The sequence below is a fragment of the Condylura cristata genome, unplaced genomic scaffold, assembly GCF_000260355.1.
Source record: "Condylura cristata isolate star-nosed mole 26May11 unplaced genomic scaffold, ConCri1.0 scaffold00023, whole genome shotgun sequence".
Taxonomy (NCBI): Eukaryota; Metazoa; Chordata; class Mammalia; order Eulipotyphla; family Talpidae; genus Condylura; species Condylura cristata.
This window is the reverse complement of record NW_004567124.1, coordinates 24,191,186-24,216,977: the sequence shown is the minus strand read 5'-3', so window position 1 is coordinate 24,216,977 and position 25,792 is coordinate 24,191,186. Positions and strand designations below refer to the sequence as shown.

The 25,792-nt window shown below is 36.8% G+C and overlaps 1 protein-coding gene across 4 annotated transcripts in view; it reads left to right on the top strand.

Moving 5' to 3' along the window:
- TMEM62 (transmembrane protein 62) overlaps positions 1–25,792 on the top strand; it is a 50,680-nt gene that overhangs the window by 16,812 nt on the left and 8,076 nt on the right. The window contains exons 1-10 of one of the 4 annotated variants that reach the window (XM_012728717.1): positions 7,808–7,833; positions 8,393–8,504; positions 9,782–9,919; positions 12,013–12,058; positions 16,038–16,179; positions 17,990–18,114; positions 18,262–18,384; positions 20,514–20,669; positions 23,264–23,423; positions 23,967–24,080. In XM_012728717.1, coding sequence (XP_012584171.1) covers positions 9,880–9,919; positions 12,013–12,058; positions 16,038–16,179; positions 17,990–18,114; positions 18,262–18,384; positions 20,514–20,669; positions 23,264–23,423; positions 23,967–24,080 — 906 coding nt within the window. In that variant the 5' untranslated portion in view covers positions 7,808–7,833; positions 8,393–8,504; positions 9,782–9,879. The other 3 variants (XM_004687870.2, XM_012728715.1, XM_012728716.1) reach the window with 3 other exon arrangements.

Below are 25,792 nucleotides of genomic sequence, written 5' to 3'. Positions count from 1 at the left end.
AGGTTCGTTATCACATCTCTGGTCATCTTGACATGGGTTTGTCCCGGTCTGTTGAGTCTGGTTAATTACTGATGGCGACAGTGCTCAGCACTGCTTCAAATACCACCTAAGCTGGAATCTTAGAGTGGACAGTCAAAGGTAAAGTATTGTGTACATGCAAATTCCTATACTATACAGTAATGCAGTGTGCTGCACATGCAGTGTCCTACACTATGTATGGTGCCCTTTCCTGCCCTCCCTATCAGTAAGAACTTGCATAGAGAGTACTGGCTTCTGAGCTAAGGAAAAGGGCTATGCTGTCTGGAAATTCTGTGGACTGTGTGGCAGTAACATCTGGGGCAAATCTTACTTGAGTAAAGAGGCTTGCATATTGAGCTGAGAAAAAGCACCAAGACCAGGGTGGAAGAGCATTAAGGTTAGGTTAAGTCCCCATTAGGATAGTAATTATAAATCCTGGGCTAAAGTCAAACACATAACTTTAAGGAATCATTCCCAGATTAGAATGGGGAATACCTTGGGAATGAGCACCAGTTTTAGCAGAATCAGTCCTGAGTTCAAAGACTTCAATTTTAGGGGTAGCTTGGAAGTCAAATTTCATGGGAGTTAGCTTAATTTTAGAGATGAGAATTTCCACACTTAGGGAGTCATCTCTGGAATGAAATTCAGATTGATTGTTCAGATTGATTCAGATTAGACTAGGGGTCATAAATAGGTCTAGATCTTTGGTCTTTGAACCTCAGCCTTGTATGCAAATTTCTCATTTAAAGACACTGCTGGTCGGTGGGGTCTGTCAATGCATTTGGTCAACCACAACAGCGTTTCAACCCTGGTAAAGGTTCAAAGAATATGGAAAAAGAGGATTAGATAAAGATTTTGCCAAAAATAACACAACTAGGTAGAAATAGAGTCATGATGTTAATGAAATTCATAGAACTCTAGGGAAAATGCTCTTCACTGAAGAGCCAGAGCAGGAAGATGGGAATGTCACTGGGAAGGAATGAGACAGAAGATTCTGTGAGAGGAACTTTATTTAGACATGCAGAAAATGACTCAATCTATGGGGAAAATAAATTCTGATACGGAGAATGACAGTGGATTCTTGGCTGTCTCCAAATCTGTGGAAGGAGTTATATGCCCAGTTTACAGTAGACAGCATCAATCCTGGGGTTCAAGTGGTTTGGTGAGCAGGTTAAATAGATAGGAATATATTTATTTTTACTCAGACTCTGAGGTCTGAGTAAATTTTGGGATGAGCACTCAAGCTGGATCCAAGAGCCTTTGAGCACCTGTCAGCATAGCCCTCCAGTCATTAACGTACTATCCAAGCTTTTTCTACCTAGGAAAAAAAAATTCTGAGCATTGTTTGCCTGACACTGTGCTAGGCACTTTGGAAAAAAGGTGAAGCAATATTTGAAATAGAAATGGAGATGAGAATATGAGAAATACACAAAACACTGTATTATGAGCAGAGATGAAAAGCATAAGGAGTGCCAGGCACAATGCTAGGATAACAGCTGTGCAGCAGACATGCTGAACAACAGGCCTGGTTAAAAGACAGAAAACCCTGAGAGAAGCTGTTTTCAAAAACATAAAAATAGCACAACACTGGAAGGATTGAAAGTGTTGAGTACAGATTTGGATAACTGGTAAAGGATTTGAGGAAGTGATAAGATCTTGGAAAATCAAATGTGAAAAAAAAAATCAAGATTTAATCTCCCCAGGCAAAATGAGTTATGCAAGAAAATAGTTGATCTAGAACAGGGGTTAATAAAATATGACCCCAAATTTACCTGTGCTTATGTTTGTGTAGATTTCAACCTAGGAATAGTTTTTACATTTTAAATGACTGGAAAAAATAAAATGGAGTATTTTCTAATACATTAAAAAATACAGGAACTGTGCCCTCCCTGGTGGCTCAGCTGGTTGGGATTCAACACTGCAAGCTAACTGCAGCAGCTTCAGTGCGAGTTCGATCCCCCACCCCAGAGTGACCCACATGGAGTGGCAGATCTCTCTTGTCTTGCCTTCTCCTCCCCTCAGCAGTGTACTTTGTTGATCTGCCTGTTCTGCTCCCCACTCTGTCTCTGGTGAATTCTCTCACTGCTCCTGCACCTCTGGCCTGTACCCCAGTTCTGTGTGCATAAATAAATAAAATCTTTTTTTTAAGTTCTCATATTTAAAAATATACAGGAACTTCACATTTCAGTATTCACAAAGTTTTATTGGAATGTTGCCACCTCATTCGTTCATTGACTATGTATTGATACATTAGGTATTGACTATGGCCACATTTACACAATGATAGAACTGAATAGTTGCAATAGGGGCCATCTAGCCCACAGAACTTAAAATGTTTAGTAGCTGATCATTATATAAAGCATTTTCTAACCTCCCCTCAAAAAACCAAATTTTTGTTTTTCCTTTTTATGGCTATTTTTGAAAATTCAGAAAACATGGGCATGCAAGGAGAATAAAATGTAAATAACCTATATTGCATATGTCCCAAGATGACCATTATTGATAGTTTTTTCTTTCTGTGTTAATGTGGCATTGGACTATACATTTTTGTAAAATGTTCTTTAGCATGTTTTTAACATTTCCATATCCTTAATATTTTTCTTCAAAAAAATTTTAAGATGACTGCCTAGTATTCATTGTATAGTCATTTTATTTTTAAGACTAGAGTGGTGAAATATTTCCAATTTTCTGTTATAAATTTATTTTAATTAATATTGGTAATTCTATGTAAATATCCATATTTTTCCTTAGTATGTTCTTGTAAGTAGAAATACCAGGTAGAACAGAGTGCTTATTTTAACAGTTCTTGATGAATTCTAGTATTTATTAAGTCTTAAATTATGTAATCAGAAAGAGAAATGTGAGTCAAGAGAAACTTCAAACTATAAGGACTAGCAAGCATAACCTATGGAAATGCCATGAAGTATATTACATACATTTTAATATTTTACATGGATTATTTTAATATTTTAATAAATAAAATAAATTACATGTTTATTATACTTATATTAAAATTTTTCATAATGTTGCAGTAAATATTTTATAATATGAATGAGTACATGACATGCATACGACTTAAGAAATTACAATAAAACAAACACTAACATATCTATTGCCAATTACAATAAAACAAACACTGACATATCTATTGCCAACTGAAGAAATAAAGGAAACTTTTAAATATTGAATATGACCAAAATATTTTTCTGATAGACTCTAGTTTTAACTGCTTAGTTTGGTGCTTATTGTAATTTTTGATGTGGGCATTCGACATCTGCTTTTTCTTTTTTTTTTGAGTCTTGTGGATTCATATCTGTTATAGAGGTGACAAAGTGGCATTAGTACCACAGGGATGTGAAAGGGACAATGATTGGTGTTCTATGGATTCCATATATTTAAATAAATGTAAGGAATGAATTTGATGTTATCCAAACTTGCTTTGGTTAATCTATGTGGCTAAATGGTCGATTTCTTTTTTAATCGATCATGAAATGGCTTCTAAATGGAGATCATTTTAATAGTGTTACAAGAGAAAGCCTCTCGCCTTCATTTTTTAATTTATTGATTTTAGAATTGTGGTAAAGAGGCCCTCCCTGTTGGTGCAACAGGTTAAAACACAGCACTATGAAGCTATCCTGCAGCCACTGCAGCTAGAGTACAATCCCCTGCCAGATAGCTGATCTACATTGCGTGGCAGACCCCTCCTGACCTGCCTGCCCATTGCTCCCCTCAGCAGTGTAAGTCAGTCTGCTTGTTCTGTTCCCTACTCTGTCTCTGGTGAATCCTCTCACCACCGCACCTCTGGCCTGTACCCAATTCTTGTATGCATAAGTAAATCTTTATAAAAAAAAAAATAAGTTGTGGTAAAGTATGTATCACATGTAAGTTACATTTTAACAGTACTAAATATACATTGCATATATTTTAAGTGCATAGTGGCATTGGTACTTCATTCATAATGCTATGTAGCCATCACCATCCAATCTCCAGAAGTTTTTTTACCTTGTAAAACTGAAAATCTGTATCTACTACACATTAATTCCATATTTCCCCTATTGCTAGCCCCTTGCAATCATCATTCTTCTGTCTCTATGACTACTTTTAGTACATATGGCTACTTTTAGTTATATGGCTAACTTCATATAAGTAGATTCATACTATTTGTCTCTTTGTGAATGGCTTATTTCACTGGCAAAATAACCTCAAGGCTCATTCATATTGTATGTCAGCATTTCCTTGATCTTTGATTTCTTGTTTTTGAGATATTTCAAGGTAATTTTTGTATATTAATTACCTAAATGCATTTGCCTAGGTAATTCTCAGGTTTGTTTTCCTAAAGAGTAAAAGGAATGCTCCTTTAAAAGCTTTTAGCAGTCCTGTACATACAGACTGATGTTCATAGCAGTGTTATTCACACTAACTAAAAGGTGGAAACAGTGTTATAGACTCTTAAAAAAAGAAGGGCCTTCTAACTGAGATGGAAAAAGGTACAAAATGATCTTAAAAATAAACTATTATAAAAATAAAAAAAGAAGGGACTTCTGATACATGGGTGAAACTTGAAAATTCTATGCTAAGTAAAATAAACCAGACACAATGACAATATTATATGAGGTCCCTAGAATAATCAAATTCATAGAGACAAAGTAAAATAATGTTTGCTAGGGGCTGAGAGAGAGAAAAGGCAGAATGGGGAGTTAGATGTGGTCAATGGTATAACATTTATTTCAGTTTGGGATGTTGAAGTTTAAGATGGATAGTGATGATGATTGCCCAACAATGTGAATGTGAATGTGCTTTTGTCACTGAATTGTATACTCTATAATGGTGAAGATGGTAAATTTTATATTATCACACTTTTGGAAAGTAAAATATATACCCAAAGAACTAGTTAAATTGCATTATTTTAGCTCTGTATAAAAATGACTTCACAATGGCTAAATTCTATATATTTGGATTTTTAAACAGTGTATGTCACATAGCTCCACTTAAAAACATTGATGAGAATGTACACTGTTTCATGTCCCATTATACATTCTCCCTTGAATCTAGTTCTAGGGAATTGCTGCTTGCTCATAGCATGAGATAGCAAGTAATCTAACTTTCTGTTTGGACTCTCAGGAATTGAAAGCCATCCTTTATACTAAACTTTGTAGTAATTTGCAGGTCAAAACAGCTAATTCCTTGGAGATTTAGTAACCATCCTTAAGTACATTCCTGCTTCTGTAGCGACTTGGTTATAATTCAATATCTGTTGGTCTTTGTGACTTTATTTTTTATTTTATTTTTTGAAGATTTATTTATCCATACAAGAACTGGGGTGCAGGGGTGGAGTGAGGATATTCACCAGAGACAGAGTGGGGAGCAGAACAGGTGGATTGACTAAATTACATTGCTGAAGGGAGCAGTGGGCAGACAGGAGAGGTCCTCTGCCCCTGTGTTGCAGTGACCACGGTTAGCTTCATGGTGCTATGTTTTAACCCTTTGTGTCACCAAGGAGACTCCAGTTTCTGCAACTTAATTTTTTAAAAAGATTTATTTATTTATGCATACAGAACTAGGATGCAGGCCAGAGGTGCAGGATCAGTGAGAGGATTCGCCAGAGACAGCATGGGGAATATAACAGGCAGCTTGACGAAGTACACTGCTGAGGGGAGCAGCAGGTGAGAGAGGAGAGGTCTATATTTGCCATGTGGGTCACCTCCCTGGCCGGGGATTGAACTTGTGCTGCAATGGCTGTGATAGCTTCATAGAGCTGGGCTTTAACCCATTGCACCACCATGGAGGACCCAGTCTTTGCAACTTTAAATCATGTTTCTGTGCCCCAGATATCTTAATAGTCAGTTCCTGTCACAGAGCCACTTAAATTCTGCTTCTGGAAAATAATTCTCCTACCCTTGGTTCCAAGAGCTCTCCAAATGCACTGAATATATGCCACATTTCTCTCTTAATAAGTTAACTTCCATCATTGCTTTCAATTTTGGTTTTAAACATAGCCATCCAGATGTTTTCTAGTGATGCAGTATTAAACAAAACCAAAAACTTTATTCACATGGACAGTCCTCTGTGCATATAAACTATAGTTCTGCTTCTTAGGTCCTTGCTTTTAACTATCTTTTTTCTTCCCTCAAATACCCAACCAGCAGGCAAGTCCTATAGTTTCTGTCTTTACAGTTACTTTACATCTGATTTTTTCTTTTTGATCTCAATGCTGTACTCTCTGATCTTCTTCAGTTCTCTGTAATAATCTACAAACTAAATGTCTTCACCTACTCAGTCTGCTAGTGGTATTGCAAAGAACAGGAATTTGTTTCTTATAGTTCTGGAGGCTAGACATGGTTGGGCTTTAATGAAGACTTTGTCCAGGTTGTAAACTGTAGTCTTCCTGTGTCTTCACATGGTGAAAAGGGCAAAGGGCCTTGCCAGGGTCTCTTTTATAAGGATACTAATCCCATTCAATCATGAGGGCAGAACCCAGTGAATGACCTCATCTCCAAATACCAACACATTGGATGTTAGGATTTTGACATACATGTTTGGGGGAGAAATATGCAAACCATAACACTGGATTTCTAACAGGATTGTCTGCTATATGCTTCTTTGTCAATTAGTCTCATGTTGTCAAGTCCATTTTCAGTCTTGGCATGTGTGGATGGTTTCCATAATGCAGCTCAAACCAAGGGTGGCTCAAACCACTATCACTTTAGCATAACTCTGGCCCAGCCACACTTAAGTATTTAATATAGTCTTCTTAGCATGCCCCCCCCCCATTTTCTTACTTTAATGTTATTAGGTCTTCATGAAAGAAGTGCTTCTCCCTTTCCCACCTTTAGTTTCTGCCTCTCAGAAACACTGTCCATTCTTTACATGCCACTTCCTTAACTGAACTTTTCCTCATTCTATCCAAAGATGTGAATGAACTCTACTGGTTTTAACCTTCCTCTAGCCTTTAACATCTGGTTGGTTGCCTTGTGGCGAATAGTACATTCTTATATTTAACTTATTTGCATATTTCTCTGACCTACATAAGCTTCTAAGATAATAAAGAATGGTTCTTTCACTACTTACCATGTGTTCCTCTATGTCTTCTACTTAAATCAGTATCTGGGATTTACAAAGGTACTCAAAAAGTATTTAAAGCATTGAAATAGGCAAAACTAGTGACTTATCCTAAGGAAACTACTAAAATATGGTAAAACAAAAGGCCCTATTGGTGTAGAAATGTTTATTCAGAATATCATTGTTTATTCAGAATGTTGATTCAAGATGTTTATTCAGAACATAATCAAAAGTTCAACCATAAGGAAGTGTTGGATAAATTAAAGGCAAGGCCCAAATCTATTTTCTGTGTCTAGCCCGTAGGGAGTATTTAAAATTTCCTGAATGGCATACCATTGTATTTTCATATTATATAACCAAGCGCCTTTGAAAGCAGGTCATGGGGGGAAAAGATCAAAACGTACAGGATTACGTTTTAGAAAACCTATGCTGGGGCGTTGGTAATATCAGAAGGGGCCAGCGAAAGCCATCTGTCATACAGCAGTTAAAAAGCGTCCTCTTCCAGCTTTGATTCTCACATCCCTGTGAAGTACACGCGGGGGGTATTATTAACTCGGCTTTACAGGTTAATGAAACTGATCTACCGAGGTCAGAAATGACTAAGGCGGAGCCAGCACTTTAACCCCCGCCTCCGGTCGCAGGCTCCCTTCCTGCTACCCGGCGGCCACCGAGTGTGGGCGCTGGGGGTTTGGTTTGCTCTAATCGCCGAGCCGCGGGCGTGCGGCAGGTGCACAGCGGGCGGCGACGGTGGTGGTGGTGGGTCTGCGCGCCACCCCCGAGACCATAGAGTCCGGAAGTGAGGCCAGAGCAGCTCCCGGGGGCACCGCGCGCTCCGGCCCGGGACAGCGAGGGCCGCGCCCGGGCGGGCGGAATGGCCGCCCTGCTGGCCCTAAGGGTGGTCACAGGGCTGGCGGCCGCGGCGCTGGCGGCCGTGCTCTTGGAGCACTATGGCCTAGCCGGCACGCCCTCACCACTGCCCCAGCCCCGCGCCCCCAGGAGCCCGCACCCAGCCCCGGGCCCTGAAGGCGGCAACCTCTTCTGGGGTCTGCAGGTGACGCAGTGGGGGTAGGGGGTGGGGGCAGAGCTGTCACGACGCGGGCTGCGTCCGTGCGGGCGCGATACACGCCTGTTTGGGCCCCAGACTCTGGGCTTGCGTGGGGACGGGCGGGGGTGGGGAGAAGTTCGCTCTTTCTGGAGAATCCCCTGATGTGCTGCATTTTCCCCTTGTCCTTCTGCGGGAGAGAGCCGCTTGGTCATCTCTGTAAATGCTTCCTCTCTGACTCAGATATCTCTGCTTAATACCTGCTTTCGGCAGATATCCGACATTCACCTGAGCAGGTTTCACGATCCAGGCAGAGCTGTAGACTTAGAGAAGTTCTGCTCTGAAACTATTGACATCATTCAACCAGCCCTCGTCCTAGCAACAGGTAGGGAGGATTGCTGTGCTGTCCTATTGTGCTGTGGTTTGGGTGGTAGAATACTAGTCAGGGCTGCAGCTTCTTCCTTGGGGGACTTTCAGAACACCATATCCTCAGCCCTAAGTGAGTCGTCCTCCTGCAGAGGAGATGGGACAGCGTATTTCCCTTCACCTAAGAACTAAGTAGTCAAGATTCGATCTCAATGACTTACTATTAGCAATTTTTTTTCGAAGTGGTTGGAACAAGTCTTGTGATTTCCCCTTACTGCACAGTCTGCTGAATTTGTTTGTTTTGTCACTGTTGCAATCTTGGATTTGAGAAAGAATTGGAAAACCTCTCTAATCACAAATCCAAAGTTTGCTTACAAACTTTTCACGTTCTCCATGACAACAATCTTGTATTGTTATTTTGTTTGTCTTCAAGTGACTTGGGACACTATCTTCATCTCTTGGTAGTCCTGTTATTTGGGTGCTCTAAAATCTTCGATCCCCCTTACCACTTGCTCCTAAACTGTAGGAGGAGAATTCAAATTTTCAAATGTTTGTCTGGTTTCCTACAAATTTTAGTATTTCATGCATACTAAACTGGGGTACAGGCCAGAGGAGCAGGGGCGGTGAGAGGATTCACTAGAAAAGGGGGGAGGGCAGAACAGGTAGATGGATGAAGTACAAAGCTGAGGGGAGCAGCGGGTGAGACAGAGTATTGGTCTGTTGGGCCTTGTGGATGACCCCGGGGCAGGGAATCGAACCCCACTGATGTGGCTGCAGCTAGCTTGCAGTTCCGCTTCTAAATCACTGTGCCACCGGGGAGGGCCAGTACTTCATTTTCAAACCATACCTTCCAGATTGTTTCTTGCTGTAAAAATAATACTTTGTCAGATCACATATCCTAATTTTGGGGTTTGCAAAATGTGGTTCCCTTAGATACTAGGTACCTGCCCAGAATATTGGAATTTCTAATAAAGGCTTTTATTTTATCAGAATCTCCTGATACAGTCTGTACTGTGTTTTTAAAAATTGTGTTTCATGACCTAATTTTAATATCATATCCAATATCAGGTTAAATAGGGCACTTTCTAACTTCAGAAGCTAACGCCCTTGCTGAAAAAATCTTATTTTAAATGCCTTGCTGACTGACATAGATGGACACATAAATGCTTGTGCTTACACATGTGTTTGTACTTGAAATATCTTAGTTAATTTCTTTAGTGTGTGCTTAAAAAAGTTGACTGCCTCATGTTTTTTTTTTTTTTTGCATTGTGATGGAATTCTTATGTAAATCTACAGGAGATTTGACAGATGCCAAAACAAAGGAACAGTTGGGGTCCACACAGCAAGAGGTAGAATGGCAAACTTACCAGGATATTCTGAAGAAGACAAAGGTGATGGAAAAAACCAAGTGGCTAGATATCAAAGGAAATCATGGTAAGAATCAAAATCCAGTTAGAATTAAGACTAGACTTTTTTTCTCCAGCAAGAGCCTCAATTCTCCAAATTAGCTTGTAAAACTATAAAATGAGATAGTGTAGCATAGATTTAGCCATACTGACAGCCACCACTCTGAAGTATAGCTATAACATATAATATTAAAATTTCAGGTGTCACTCTTAGATTTGGAGAGGAAAATTGATATGGCCCCTTCTTTACATGGAAGCAAAATTCTAGCAGAACAAATGCAGGTGAATGTTTTTAAAGTTTGTACATTTTGCTATGTGAAAGAACCTAAACCTATAAATCTACATTATATGGTCCCAGTGATAGTGATATTAAAGAAAAGGCAAGCAAAGAACTGACTGTGGTTGCTTGGGCTAGGAATAGAAGTTAACTACATAGAGGATGTCTTAAGAGAATTTGGGGGGTGGGTGGGAACTGTCCTATATCTTGCTTATTAGATACATGACTGTACATTTGTTAAAACATACAGAAATGTACATCACAAAAGAATGAATTTTGCTCTGTGTACATTAAAAGTTAAAATACAAGTACATTCCCATATAGATGGGTGAAGAGAAATGGCTATTCCTTCCAAATTTTAAGATTATTGTGTTAGTGAAAAAATGAACTCTTCTCCATTAAGAGTTTTGATGGTAGTCTTGTTTGTTTTAGAATAGCTGATTTTATTACTAATTACTTAAGTTGCTTCATTTGATTGATTCTTATGAGTACTATTTATATGTAAATTATCATTTTAAACAGCTAAATTTATCTAGTAAAATATACAGCAAGTAGTTTGATCAGAAACCTCTTTAGAAATGAATAGTTCTTACAAAGCAACTAGAATTTATAAATTAAAATAGGATAGCTGACTTATTTTCTCTGGTATATTTACATTTTCTTTTTTTCTTGATCTTAATTAGTGATACAAATCAAAATTTTTCGCAGTAAGTAACACATCAAGTAACAAATATAAAACAGACCCTTTTGATTAAAAAACTTAAGAGAATCCTTTGGCATTCATAATCTAACTTTACTTATATAAACTAATAGCTTATTCTCTTAAGTTAATTATTATAACTGTAGTAGATCCCCAGAATTCAAAGCATCTAGAAAGTTTTAGCTAATATAGTCAAGCAATCAAAGCTCTATGAAATGGTTGTATTCCAATCTAAGTATTCTAAGATACTCTTTTTTTATTTTTTAAAGATTTACTTTTTTATGCATACAAAACTGGGGTCTGGGCCAGAGGTGCAGGGATGGTGAGATGATTCACCAAAGACAGAGTGGGGAGCAGAACGGGCAGAATGACAAAGTACCCTGCTGAGGGCAACAGGTTAAAGCACAGCACTGCAAAGCTGGCCATAGTAGCCTGAGCACTAGTGTTCTAAGATATTCATAACCTTACTCCTTAGCATTATCTAACTTTAATTTTAAAGATTTATTTACTAATGCATACAGAACTGGGGTACAGGCCAGAGTTCAGGGACGGTGAGAGGATTCACCAGAGACAGAGTGGGGAGCAGAACAGCCAGGCTGTTCACTGAGAAGTACGCTGCTGAGGGGAGCAGTTGGCGGGTCAGGAGAGGTATGTGATGCCCTGTGGATCAACTCCCCTGTGGGGCCAGGATTGAACTCATGCTGAAGTGGCCTTAGCTTCTTAGTGTTGTGCTTTACCCGCAGCACCACCAGGGAGGGCCCTATCTAGCTTTTTTACTGAATCTTTTTTAAGATTTCAGAAAAGAGGAACTTTGGCCCTGGGTTTAAAGTGACCACCTATCATCAATCTATATATCAGGCATGAATCTAGTTCCAAAATCTCATGGTTAAAACAACAGCAAAAATGGTCCAGTCTTACTGATTGTTCTGAATTGTACATCATTCAAAATAAAGTATTATTCTCTAATATGCTAATGGTACCTTAAATGTTTCCAGATAATATACATTTATTAAGTTTCAAAAATTATCAACCTCATTAATTGTGCTTTACCATTTAAAGTGTAATTAAAAGAATTATCATTTTCTTTAGTGATTAACATGTTTGCATTTTTCTTTTTAATATTGATGATATTTTCTTTTAATAGACGCATTCAACATTCCAAGTCTGGACAGCGTCGAGAATTATTACAGGTATAGTAACAAACAGATCATGATATAGATTCTGTGTTATAAGGAAGGTGCAGTCGATTGGATGAATGAAAACTCTGTTTTACAGATAAATTTTCTATATTAAGAAAACCTCTGGTAGTTTAGAAAATGATGCTTGCTTTTCTTTTGGTAACAGATTCAGTTCTTTTTATTTGGACTTTTTCCTTTTTATTTCATACCTCTTTATTTTTTTTTTGCTAAATGGTACTTTTAATATTCACACAGACTTTTTAAATTTGCCTTTGTTGCTTAGCAGAAGTCATTTAGAGCAGAGATTGTTAGCTAGAGTACAGCAGATTTTAGGAATATTGAGATTCTGATTCTCTTAGCCTTGGAATGGTTGAACAGTCCAGCTGTCTGCTTTGCCCTTTAAAATTTTCTTTTGTGTGCTATGAATGTGAAAAATATTGTGAATGTGAAAGAATCTTTAAGTTAGAAAACTCTAGTTGCAATTCTACTTTTGGTTGTAGTTTCCATTTCAGTTCCAGACATTTAGTAGCTTTGTTCTTCATTGTCCACCGCTCAAGTGGCAAGTATTTACTGAGAGCCCATTGTTAGATAGAAGCAGAGGTCATGTAAGAAGAAGTTATATTAAAAAACATATATAGCCTCTACCTTCAAGGAAATCTAATTAAGTCAGATAGAAATTGTTTAGGGGCTCTCCCTGGTGGTGCAACAGGTTAAAGCACTACATTATGAAGCTATATGAAGCCACTGCAGCACCAGTTCCATCCTCAGCCAGGGAGCTGACCCCATGGGGCAGCAGGTCTCTCCTGACCCACCCATTGCTCCCCTCAGCAGTGTACTTCATCATTCTGCCTGTTTTGTTCCCCACTCTGTCTCTGGTGAATCCTCTCACCCACCACACTTCTGGCCTGTACCCCAGTTCTGTAAACATAAATAAATAAATCTTTAAAAAAAAATGTTTAGGAAAAATTAGAAAAGAACATGAAGGAAGGGCTGATAAAATCCTAGATTTTTTTGTTACACATGGTGATTACTGAGAAATCAGAAAAGGCAGAGGTCACCATGGGGTGGACATGGAGGAGACTTTATATATCTTACGTTTTCTTATTAACTTATAATTAACATATAACATTGGCTAAGTTGACATGTTACAGTATATATGCGTGATACAATTGCAATAAAATTGTCACCATAGTGTTAGCTAACACTTCTATCACATTATATAATTATTATGTGTGTTGAGAACAATTAATTTCTATTTTCTTAGCAACTTTGACATTTGTAATATAGTATAATTATTATGCTGTGTGTTAGATCTCCAGAGCTTATCTGTTAATTGCAAGCTAGAGGAAACTATATAAGAGAAGCAAAAATTGCATCCAGTCTTAAAAGGCAGGTAGCACTTAGAGAAGTAAGAAGTCCTGAGGACCATATGTTAGCCCAAACATTAGAATTTGAATGAGTTCTTTGGGGCACTCTGAAAAGAAGTATCTACAAATAAAGATTCATAATGAGGAGTGGTATGATATTGGATAGGTAGCTTCAAACAAAATTTTTGGAGGTCTTGAATGACAAGCATCGCAATTTAGATGTGATTGGAAATTCTTCATTAATTCCATTAAGTCCCTAAAGACACAAGTAACATAATCAAAATAGTATTTTATAAAAGGCAATCAATTATACAAAAGGAAATAGGGTAGGAATAAAAGGGGGAAAGCAGGAGAAATTGAAAATATGTAGCCCAAATCAAAGGGTCATGATATGGAAGGGACCTGAAATGAATAAAAGGCATACCTACATTGTGAACAAAGTTCATGGATAAGGTGACATCAGTTTGAGGATGATATATATAAAAAAAAAACATTAATTTATTGACATATAATGAGGGTTAACATAGTTTGGAAGAGTACATTGTCTATTTCTGTTAATGTGACAAAGGAAAAAGACAAAAATGAAGAAATTTCATCTCCTGTTAACTGTATCTTTCAATTAATAGAACTTAGGGTCCTTCTAGTTATTGAAAAAGTCAAATCAGGGCCTCCTTGGTGGTGTAAGGGGTTAAGTCGCAACACTATGGAGCTGTCCACAGCCACTTCAGCACAAATTTGATCCCTGACCCACATGGCACCTCAGAACTCTCCTGTTTTGCCCGCTGCTCCCTTCAGCTGTGTATTTCAGTTGATCTGCTTGTTCTGCTCCCTGCTTTGTCTCTGGTGAATCCTCTCACCTGTCCCACCCTGTATCTCTGGCCTATACCCCAGTTCTTGTATACATAGATAAGTAAGTCTTTAAAAGTAATTCATTTAAAAAAAAAAAAGTCAAATCATTTGTCACATGAAAGTTTCTTTCACTTTATGTTTTTTTTCTAACTATAAATATATATCTAAATTTAATAAGTGGCATTTTTCTGGGAATAGAGCGTTTATAGAAGTTGTAAATCCCAAGGGGGGGGGGAATCTTAAAGCTGAGTCTTGATCTTAAGAATGCTCAGAATGCCAAAACATAGAATTCAAAAAATGTTAGCTATCATATACTTTAACCTATGTTTACAAGTATCTAGATTATTTTAGAGATAGTTGGATTTTAATGTATTAAAAATATAGGGGAAAAGACAACATATGTGAGATTATAGGATCCCTAAGGGTAATTTCCAAAATGAATTAAACAGGAAAAATGTAAATAAAAATTTTAATGAGAAAAAGATGCTTTAGAGATTTAATAAAAATCACCAAGAAAGACTGAAATGAATTAACTGTTAAATATAAAATCTATGACACTATATTTTTTAATATTTTGTGACTGATGTGACTTAAATAAAGGTCTCTAGTAGCTCAGAAGTTTATTTGTATTTTTTCACGTACATTCGTAAGTAAAACATAAGACTCTTAGGTATTGATAGTTTCTTATAATGTTCTGACACTTGAGTAACACAGGTATGCTCCCAGTATAACATGTACTTCATATTTATTCAACAAATACATAATGAATGCCTACTCTGTGCACTATGTCACCTATTCTTTCTATCTGCTCTTCATTCTCCAACTTTATGGACACCTAAAAACTATTGATAACTTTCTTTTACTTATTTCATCATGGAAGTCCTAAAGTCTGGGCATGTCATACAGCATCACCTTATACCATAAGATGGCCAAAGAGTTTATTTGGAGGAGTTTTATCTCATCCATTGCTCCAGATTAGCTTTTCTCAAACTCTGGTCCATGTATCTCTAAAAGGCATGCCTGTAAAAACTAGGGGTGGGGTACAGAAGAGTGTTCCATAGACAAATAAGGAAAACAGTGCATCCTTCACCACAAACTGAAGCCTCACATGGACATTTAAGTATATTAATTTTTATTGTATAAATATATAAATCTTTATATATTGTGCCTTCCACCAAACCACCTGTGCCCATATCCCATGTACCTCCCTCCTATTGTTGGTATTTAAAATGATGAAGACTTAAAGAGGTTGAGTTTGTTACTCATATGCTCTTAGGGACTACAGAAAATTAATTGACCCACACCTCGACTTACATTTTTCTTCTGGCTTGTTACATTTTTCTTCTGGCAAGGCTTTATTGTAAGTTAGGCATTTGTAGTCCTGATTCAAGAAATAAACACCTTTCCTATCTCACCACGCTAAGAATATTGCTAGTTACTAGGACCTCACTAGATTTTATTAACAATGGTACCATTTCACTGGATTATGGTTAATCCCTTTTTAAATTTTTGTTTAATGGACTGCCTACTTCTCTCTTTGATCACCTGGTATTTGGTTACTGATAAATTTGATTGCCTAAGTCTTGGCAATGGGAGAAAATCTTTAAAATTTCTTTTAATCAGTTTATCCATTTTGGATCTAATTTTGTCTATTTTCTGTCAGATTGTGAAATTTTCATAGTTAGGCAGAATCTAGTGTGATATTAGTGAAAAAATTGAAAGTTATTCCACCTTTTTATGATTGCACTAAAACTTTCCTGTCTTGTATTTTTTAGGAAATATTCTGCTGTACGTAGGGATGGCTCTTACCATTATGTCCATAGTACTCCCTTTGGCAACTATTCTTTCATCTCTGTGGATGCCACCCTAAACCCAGGCCCTAAGAGACCCTATAATTTCTTTGGAATTTTAGATGAGGTACAGTAAAAATTTCACTACCCTTTATAGCTAACTTATTTTACTTTTTTCTTGGATACACATGACTCACATGTAGTTCAATTTTAAGTTATCTGAGGTAAACAATTCTTATCAAAAAATGCTGGAGAAAAATTTTGCTATGCTTACAGGTATGCTAGAAAAAAACCCCCAGCAGTTTCAGCAGTCATGAAAATCTAGCAAGAAAGTGTATTCATTAAACATTTATTAAATATGTATTAGATCCAGGATGCACATCTCAAGATTCTGGGCACACAGCTTTGTAAACTATATGGTATATTTCTAGATCCCTATACTTACCATTTCTAACTAAATACATGTATTTTTAAGAGAAGGATAACCATTTTCTTAGGTACTTCTGTGAAGTAAATTAAAATTTTTGCATGAATCAAAATGTCTGGAAAGTTCCATCATTTTATGCTCAGCCAATGTTAACTCATTAAATATTTAATGAACATATTCTTATATGCAAGACTTATATGACCATATATATGAATACAAAGGTGATAAGTGATACCAAGTCCCTGACCACTTATGCATATTTAATCTAATGGTGAAGTAAAAGACCAGTATGGAGATAGATATAAAAAAGTGATATAAAGATTGAGAGGAGCTTGAAATCAAGTGAGCAGATTATTATTAAGTGCAGTGTTAAATTAGGCATTTAATGAAGATATATTTTGTTTCCTGACTATCACATGTCTTTATACCTTTATATATAATTGGTTAACTTATTTTTTTTTTTTAAGTACAAGCTAGGATTTAGTGTTTTTTTAAAGTACAAGCTAGGATTCATCTGCTTGAAAATCAACTTGGAATCTTATCAAGTAAAGGTTCCCAGTCTTTACCTGAGTCTTACCAAATTATATAGAAATCCTGAGGATAAAATCCAGAAACTTATTGCTATAAGCAGGATACAAATAATATTACTGTAAATTTACATATGTACAAGTTACTTTTGGAATCAACTTTATGAGGGATAACTTATATAATATTAAATGCATTGTTTTAAGTGAAGAGTTTTGACAAATATATTTACTGGAGTAACTGTCACTACAAACAAGATCAAGCTTTCATTCACCTCAGAAAGTTCTCTTGGTCAGTTTTCATACCTAGTCCCAAAGAAACACTGATTGGTTCTCTATATATGTAAATTAGTTTTATTTGTTCTAGAATTTTAAAAAATGAAATAATAAAATGTTATACTCTTGTGTCTGTGATTCATCCATTTATGCACTGTATAATAAGTTTCTTAGAACTACTGAAAAGTAGGAGTTCTTTGCTTTTTATTGCTGAGTAGTATTCCATCACATGGATGTACTGCAGTTTGATAGTTTCCAGCTTTTGCTTATAATGGGTAGAGCTGTTACAAACATTTCGGTCCAAGGCTTTCTGTGATGTTATATATATCTTATTTTAAAAGTTTCGTTTTGATATCCTCTTTGCAATGTGGTATTCAGGACCAGATATACTGGTGGTTCTTTTTTACATCTATAAAGAAAGTTGTAATTTAGGAAAAAATATGTAATTTGAAGGTGAATATCAGTTCCCTATCAAATAGGGATAATAACTGTCCTACTTATCACAGTTACTTTTGGGATTGAGTGAGTGGTAATGTATGTATGTGAAGACAGTTTGAAACTTAGAAAGGCTCATGCAGGTCATTAATTTATAAGATTATGCCCTGGACCTAATTTACCAAGTATTATAAAACTTTAGGTCAGTTGTTTAATTTAACATTAGATTCAGCCTATGTCCTCATAAAGATTCTTACATTTTTCTCGCATTTCAGAAACAAATGGAAGAACTTTTATTACTAGCCAAGGAAAGTAGTCGGAGCAACCACAGTGTTTGGTTTGGACACTATACAACATCTACTATCCTTTCTCCAGCACCAGGAATTCGGTCAATAATGAGGTAAGTCAGACTTCCAAAATCAAAATAAATTGTTTCTAATTTTTTTATGTTGCTCTGCCTACCTTGCTTTCTTGAGAGAAGTTTTTCATTAGTTTAGCATCACAACTTGTCTTTATTTATTTATTCCATTTATTTTTCTTTGGTTAGTTCAGCTACAGCTTACTTTTGTGGGCACCTCCATACACTTGGTGGACTGATGCCTGTGTTGCACACTCGTCACGTCCAGGGCACTTTGGAACTTGAGGTGGGAGACTGGAAGGATAACAGAAGGTAAGGAAACAAACTTAAACTTATGTGTGGAAGCTTTGTTAACACAGTGATAGTTTTCTTTTGGTTATGGTGAGTGATTCCAGTTGAGGAAGAGCTTCTGCTAGTTCTCTGTTTCTGTGGTGACAAAGGTATCCGGCAGTTTTTGTCATTATGCAAGTCCTCGTTACAGCAGTTATGTTTGTCCATCACTATGTTACCTTATATTTTCAAACTGTATCTGCCAAGAAACAGTTCAGGACTCAAGTGTGCATAACACTTAGGGAGGAGTTATTAAAAAATAAAATTTCCAGGTTCTATTTCTAGAGATTTTGATTGTACTGGTCTGGGTTAAGATACAGGAGACTTCATTTAAAAATGAATAGAAATATGTCATTCCTCCCTGAATTATTTATATTGATCTTTCTGGTTGTTACTATAAGATGATAATGACTTAAGTTCTTTAAATAGGTGATGTGGTTTATTGAGGTTACAGTCTAAGAAAAGCTAACTTATCTAGTCTGTGGTATACAATATACTTTTGCATTGTGTGTGTATATCTGTATATGCACAATATATGACTACATGTATGGTATGTAGAATATTTTGTATGAATATGTATGGTGTGTATATATTTTGAAAATAACTAAATGGGATAGCTTGAGTATAAATATCATTTCATTGTTTATTATCAATTGCTGTCTAATTTATTCAAGCCCACTGCTCTAACAGTATTAAGCATTTAGTGAATATTTGTTGAGGTGAATGTTATCTTTCTGTTTTTAACAACTTCCATTTATTAAAAAACAGCTTTATATTCTGGAAGGTACTTACTCATTATAGTTTGACTTTTGTAGAAACTGTATGTAGCAGCTATTCTTGAAGCCTGTAATTAGTTGGCAACTGTAATTATTTTGAGCTAAGATCTATCTATTCATAACCAGTGGCTGTGGCTGGACTGGGCATGCTCTTTATCAGATAGCCTTCTTCACCTTTGGTCAGTTTCTTCATTTCTTTTAAATACTATAGTTACAAGTTAAATGATGTTTAATTGTGAAATTATTTCTCTTTTCCTGCCTGCTCCCCTGTGTTTCACCCTGGGGTTTTATTTGGAGTTTTTACTGGGGGAAAAAAAAAAAGACAACTAATCTTTACTTGTATTTTAAATATTTAAGTTGTATTACTACAACGGAATAGTTTTAAAAAATAATATATTAATACTATTAGGCAAGGCTTTGTTGTGGGTACAATATATCTAGAAGTATCAGTGACTTTTTTTTTTGAAATATCAGTGACTTTTAACATAGCAGATACTTATTTTTTTCAGTTTTGTAAACCTAGTATGATTTAGCACATCTCTCTTCCATCGGGTGATTCACAGACTCAGATATCTTCCATATCATAATGCCACTTTTAACACATTAATTCTAAAGCAGGAAAGAAATCATGGAGACCACACATCCACTCTTAATTACTGTGGATCAGAAGTGTGATACATGTCACTTCTGTTCACAGCCCATTGGCCAGATCTAGTCACATGGCCCCAACCTAATACCAGGGAGAATGGGAAATGCAGGGAAGCACATGGAGTATTTGGTGAGCACTGCTATTTCTGGTTAGCTAGATGGTTAGAAAACACAAAACTTTGGTTACTCTTAGTTAATATATTTTTCATAGTGCACTTAGAAAATCAAAACAACGTAGGTTTAATTTCTTTGAAATTGCTAAAATAAAGCTTTAAAAATGAAAAGTTTCTAGTTACGTTCATTTTTAAAATTTATATATAACATTGTTTATAGAATGAAGAATGTCAGGTATTAAGCTTATGATGAATGTCTTAGGTTCAAAGTAGTCTTATAGAATTTAAATGAATTAATTCAGTAAGCATTTATTTAAAAAATTAAGCATCTGCTCTATTCCAGACATTGTTCTATAGAACTGTTAAATTGTTTTAGTTAGATCCCACTTGTGACAAATGTAAAATACAAACTCTTAGTGGCAAAAGGAGGAAAGCAAAATATCATTTACTCTGCGTTCAAACTTATGATCTCTAAGAATATAGTTATATTTTTTTATATCTGTTCTGTATATAACCTTCATGCCCTCTCATGACTTGTAGTGGCTAACTTACCTTATTGTCTTCTGATCTCTAGGTATCGGATCTTTGCCTTTGACCATGACCTATTTAGCTTTGCAGATTGGACTTTTGATGAGTGGCCTGTAGTTCTTATCACCAATCCTAAGTCACTTCTCTATAGTTGTGCTAAACATGAACCACTAGAAAGACTCCTTCATTCAACACACATCAGGTATGCATCAGTTTTTCAAAATTTACTTTCAGTTTGATATTGATAGAAAATGAGTCATTGTGACTGAATACCATATGAAAGCTATGAAATGCCCCATTTTAGTTTTCTCAAAAATCTAAACATTATGTAAAGATAAATTGTTTACTGTTTCATTACATTCACTTAAAAAATATGATTTTTGGGGGGCCCTCCCTGGTGGCGCAGCAGGTTAAATCACCGCACTAAGAAGCTTAAGCCACTTCCGCATGAGTTTGATTCCCTCCTGCCCCAGAGGAGAACCACATGGCGTGGCAGACCTTCCTGACCCGCCTGCTGCTCCCCTCAGCAGTGTACTTCGTCGTTCTGCCTGTTCTGCTCCCCAGAACAGGCATAATGACGTGTGTATATCTCCCATAGAACTGTTAACATTTCTGAGTTTTCCTTCTTAGACTTTCTTTTTCAGGCCTGTTTTTAATGGCTGTAATCATAGGACATAGTTTATCCTAATTCTTACTTTTTCTATCTCAACAAGAGTATGTACCACAGTTTATCTATTTTCCTATTTCATTGGTGAACTTTAAGGTTCTTTTTCTAATTTGGCTACATATATTTGGGTACATAGAAATTCTGCCTTCATTTGGATAATTTCTTTAGATAGAATTCTACAAATGAAAGAGTTTTAATTCTTTTATGACTGTTGATAAGAATTACCCAATTTTTTTGTAACTAAGATCATTATTCTTTTATTAAAAATTATGGTAAAATACATAACATGAGATTTACCATTTTAAAGTATAGTTTGTGGCACTAAGTACATTCTTATTGTTGTGCAGCCATCTCTACTAGTCATTACCATAACTTCTTTCATCTTCCAAGTGAACTTCTATACCCATTTAACAATAACTTCCTATTTTACCATCCCCCCATCCCTTCCCAGGCTACTACCTCTTTCTGTGTCTATGAATTTGACTGCTTTAGGTATCTCATATAAGAGAACCACAGAATTTCTCCTTTGTGATTAACATCTTTTATTTAGCCTAATGTCCTTAAGGTTTATGCTGTAGGTATGTCAGAATTTCCTTTTCTTTTTTAAAACCAAATAATATTCCATTGCATGTGAATACTATTATTTATTTATCCATTCATCCATCCATAGACATGTTTGCTTCCACCTTCTGGCTACTATAAATAATGCTGCTGTGAATATGGGTGTACAAATAACTATTTGAGTCCCTGTATTCTGTTGTTTGGGGAATATATCTAGAAGTAGGGTTGCTGATCCACTGATGGGCTGGTATTTCTATCTTTAATTTTTATAAGACATGCTATCTACCCATTGAGAAGGCACTTTGTCTTTAATTTTTTGTGGAATTGCCTTACTGTTTCCTGTAGTGGCTGTACCATTACATATTCCCACCAGCAATGTGCAAGGCATCTGATTGCTTTTTCCAACAGATACTAATTTTTTTTTTTAAAGATTTATTTATTTGTACATACAGAACTGGGGTACAGGCCAGAGGCTCAGGGGCGGTGAGAGGCTTCATGAGAGACAGAGTGGGGAGCAGAACAGGCAGATCAACGAAGTACACCGCTGAGGGGAGCAGCGAGCAGGTCAGGAGAGGTCTGCCACGCCATGTGGTCTCCTCCGGGGCAGGCGGGAATCGAACTCATGCAGAAGTGGCTTTAGCTTCTTAGTGCAGTGCTTTAACCCGCTGCGCCACCATGGAGGGCCCAGATACTAATTTTTAATGTTACCAAGCAATATGAGTATCAATTTCACAACACTATTATCATTATTGGATATTGTATTTGTAAAATGATTTACAATTTTTTTTTTACTAGTGAAGAAGAACATATATATCTCTTAGTCAGACTTTTTTGATAAGTGTTTAGGTATCAGCTTTAGATGGTATGTTTTCTGAAAGGGCTTAGTAGCCTTAGCTCTATGTGTGATATTACTACTTCCAGACAGATACATTAGGAACCAAATGAATAGCTACTAGGCTTGGTGTTAGCTTAACAAAGTGAGATGTTTCATCTGTATTCTCTTCCTATGAGGAAAATCAGTAGTTTCTTCAGACGGAACTTTGAATCTACTCCAGATTGACTTTTTAAACGACAAATTATTTTCCTTTTAAAGATTTATTTTTTTGTGCATGGGGTACCGGCTAGAGGTACAGGGGCGGTGAGAGGATTCACCAGAGACAGAGTGAGGAGCAGAACAGGCATATTGACAAAGTACACTGCTGAGGGGAGCAGAGGGTGGGTGAGGAGAGGTCTGCCAGGCCATGTGTTCACCTCCGGGGTAGGCGGGGATTGAACTCATGCAGAAGTGGCTTTAACCCTCTGCTCCACCAGGGCGGGCCTATTTTCCTTTTTAATAAGTAAAAGAATAGTTTCCAATTTCTCATCAATTCAGGCTTGTGAATTGTAGAACTCCTAAAGTCACCATTCAGAAATAAACTGGGTGATATGAATAGTGGTCAATGAATAGTAGTCAAACGTGATAGGTTCTGTCTATACTTACATATTTTGAGGCTTAATGAGGTTATTCTCCTTTATGAAAACCATGACAGATACATAAGTGCATATGTTTATATGTGCTCTCATTTTAGGGTTTTGGCCTTTTCCTTATCCCCCATTACTTCTGTCACAGTTAAGATCGATGGAGTTCATTTAGGTAAAGCTGTTCATTTGTCTGGTCCTATTTTCATACTTAAATGGAACCCAAGAAGCTACAGTAATGGTACACACAACATAGAAGTAATTGTCCAGGTAAGTTAGCAGTTTTCAATTTGTTATATATATGATTAAGCTGTAACACTGTTGAACTCTGATTTGGCTTAATGTATTTTTCAGATAATTGGTAAAGCTAAAACTAACTTAAAATTTTTTACCTTACTGTATTGCATTGAAAATGGGGGATTAGATTTAGAGGGTTGATAGGATTCGAGTCTGTTTGCTGGCAAAAATACTTCATTTAGTGTTTCATACTTTTATCAGAGCCTGTAATATCTGATTGCTTCTCTTTTAGTAATATTAAGATTGACCAGTGTGCTCAGGTATTGTTAGCTTTATCCAGAAGTATGCTGGTAAATTATACTCAGTTTTGTCTATTTGGTTTTCGTATCAAATACAAAATTACAAAGTTTAGAAGAAATTCAACTTAAAGTGCTTATAGGAAGAATCAAAAATAAGTGAGAAAAATGCACTGTTACTATTCAGAGAACTGACAAAAGTTATAGGAAATGTAATATTGGAACATTGTCCATATTTAAATGCTCATAAGAGTTACTTCCTTGCTATGCTTATAACTAGGATTCTGTAGGAAGAAGTAAGAGTGTTCACCACATATTTTCTATTCAAGAAGATACACATCTCAGATTTGATCCTTTGGCATCATTTATTCTTCTTACTGATCACTGCTCTGTGGTGAGTAAATTCTACCATTGTGTGTTTACTGGATTTGATAGGCTCTAAGTAACAAGTAACATAATCATATGTGACAAGAAAACTAAACCTTTTTATTTTTTCAGATTTATTTTTATTTATTTATGCATCCAAGAACTGGGGTGCAGGCCAGAGATGCAGGACAGAATGGGGAGCAGAATAGGCAGATCTACTGAAATATACTGCTGAGGGGACCAGTGGGCAAGTCAGAAGAGGTCTGTTGTGCCATGTGGTCAGCTCCCTAGCTGGGAACTGAATGCAGGCCGGGCAGGTTAAGCTACAGTGACTGGTCTTGGCAGCACTGACACTTTAACCCCTGAACCACTAGGGAGGCTCCCATACTTTTAGTTTGTGTGTGTGTGTGTTCTAAAATTTATTTATTTATGCATACAGAACTGGGGTACAGGCCAGAGGTACAGGGGCGGTAAGAGGATTCATCAGCAACAGAGTAGGGAGCAGAACAAGCAGACTGATTAAGTACACTGCTGAGGGGAGCAGTGGGTGAGACAGGAGAGGTCTGATGTACCATGTGGGTCACCTCCCGGGTGGGGGATCAAATTCTCACTGAAGCACTGCAGTTAGCTTACAATACTGAGTCCTAACTTGTGCCACCAGAGAGGGCCTACTTTTAATTTTGAATGTACACTGTCAAATTATCTTCCAGAGAAGTTGTGGTAGTTTATACACACTTCTAATGGAATATACATCTCACTTATGTTGGGTATTAACACAAAAGATATACACTACAGGGGCCTCCCTGGTGACACAGAGGGTTAAGTTTCAGCACTATGAAACTATCTGCAGCTACTGCGACCTGGCCTGGATTCATTTGCCCACCAGGGAGCTGACCCACATGGCACAGCAGACCTCTCCTGTCTCGCCCACTGCTCCCCTCAGCAGTGTATTTCAGTAGATCTACCTGTTCTGTTCCCTATTCTGTCTCTGATGATTCTTCTCATTCCCCCACCCACCTCCCACCTCTGGCCTACACCCTAGCTCTTGTATGCAGAAATAAATCTTTAGAGAAGAGAAACATACACACTACAAGCTTGAGAAGAACACTTAAGCCTCTTTTTATTTGCACATTTTATTTTCTATATATTTTTATACCATTGTTCATTGCTAAACAATGTGTAGTCCCCATAGAATTTCCACCACCATTTCACCTGTGCACCATCACCAGTCCTTTGTGCTCCTCCTCCCGCCTTCCTATTTGTCTCCCCCTTCCCTTAATCCTTTAATTTCACTTCTCACACATAGCTTATATTATCTATAAGCTTACAGACTTAAAGACTGAATGATTAATTTACTTTTATTTCTTGAGTGATTGAGCTTTTTAAAAATATAGTTAATGGGCATTTGTATCTTATTTTTACAAATTTTTGTGTTCATTTTTCTTTGGGGATTTTAAATAGTCACTTAGACCAGGCTTTTAAAAACTAAAGGCTATTATAGGCAGAATATTAGTAAAGGGCAAATTCTAATCAGATGGGACCTGGAGTTTTACACTCTTAAGAGGCTCAAGGTGATTCCACTTTTGATCTAGGGACCATATTTTGAGAAACAAGGACCTGAATTACTTATTTCTTTCCCGTGAGTTAATCTAACGTGTATGACTTCTTGATGGAAAAAGAAAAAGAAAATGTAGTCCTGTTCACTCAGCCTATAGTTTACTATGAACCTTTTTTTTTTTT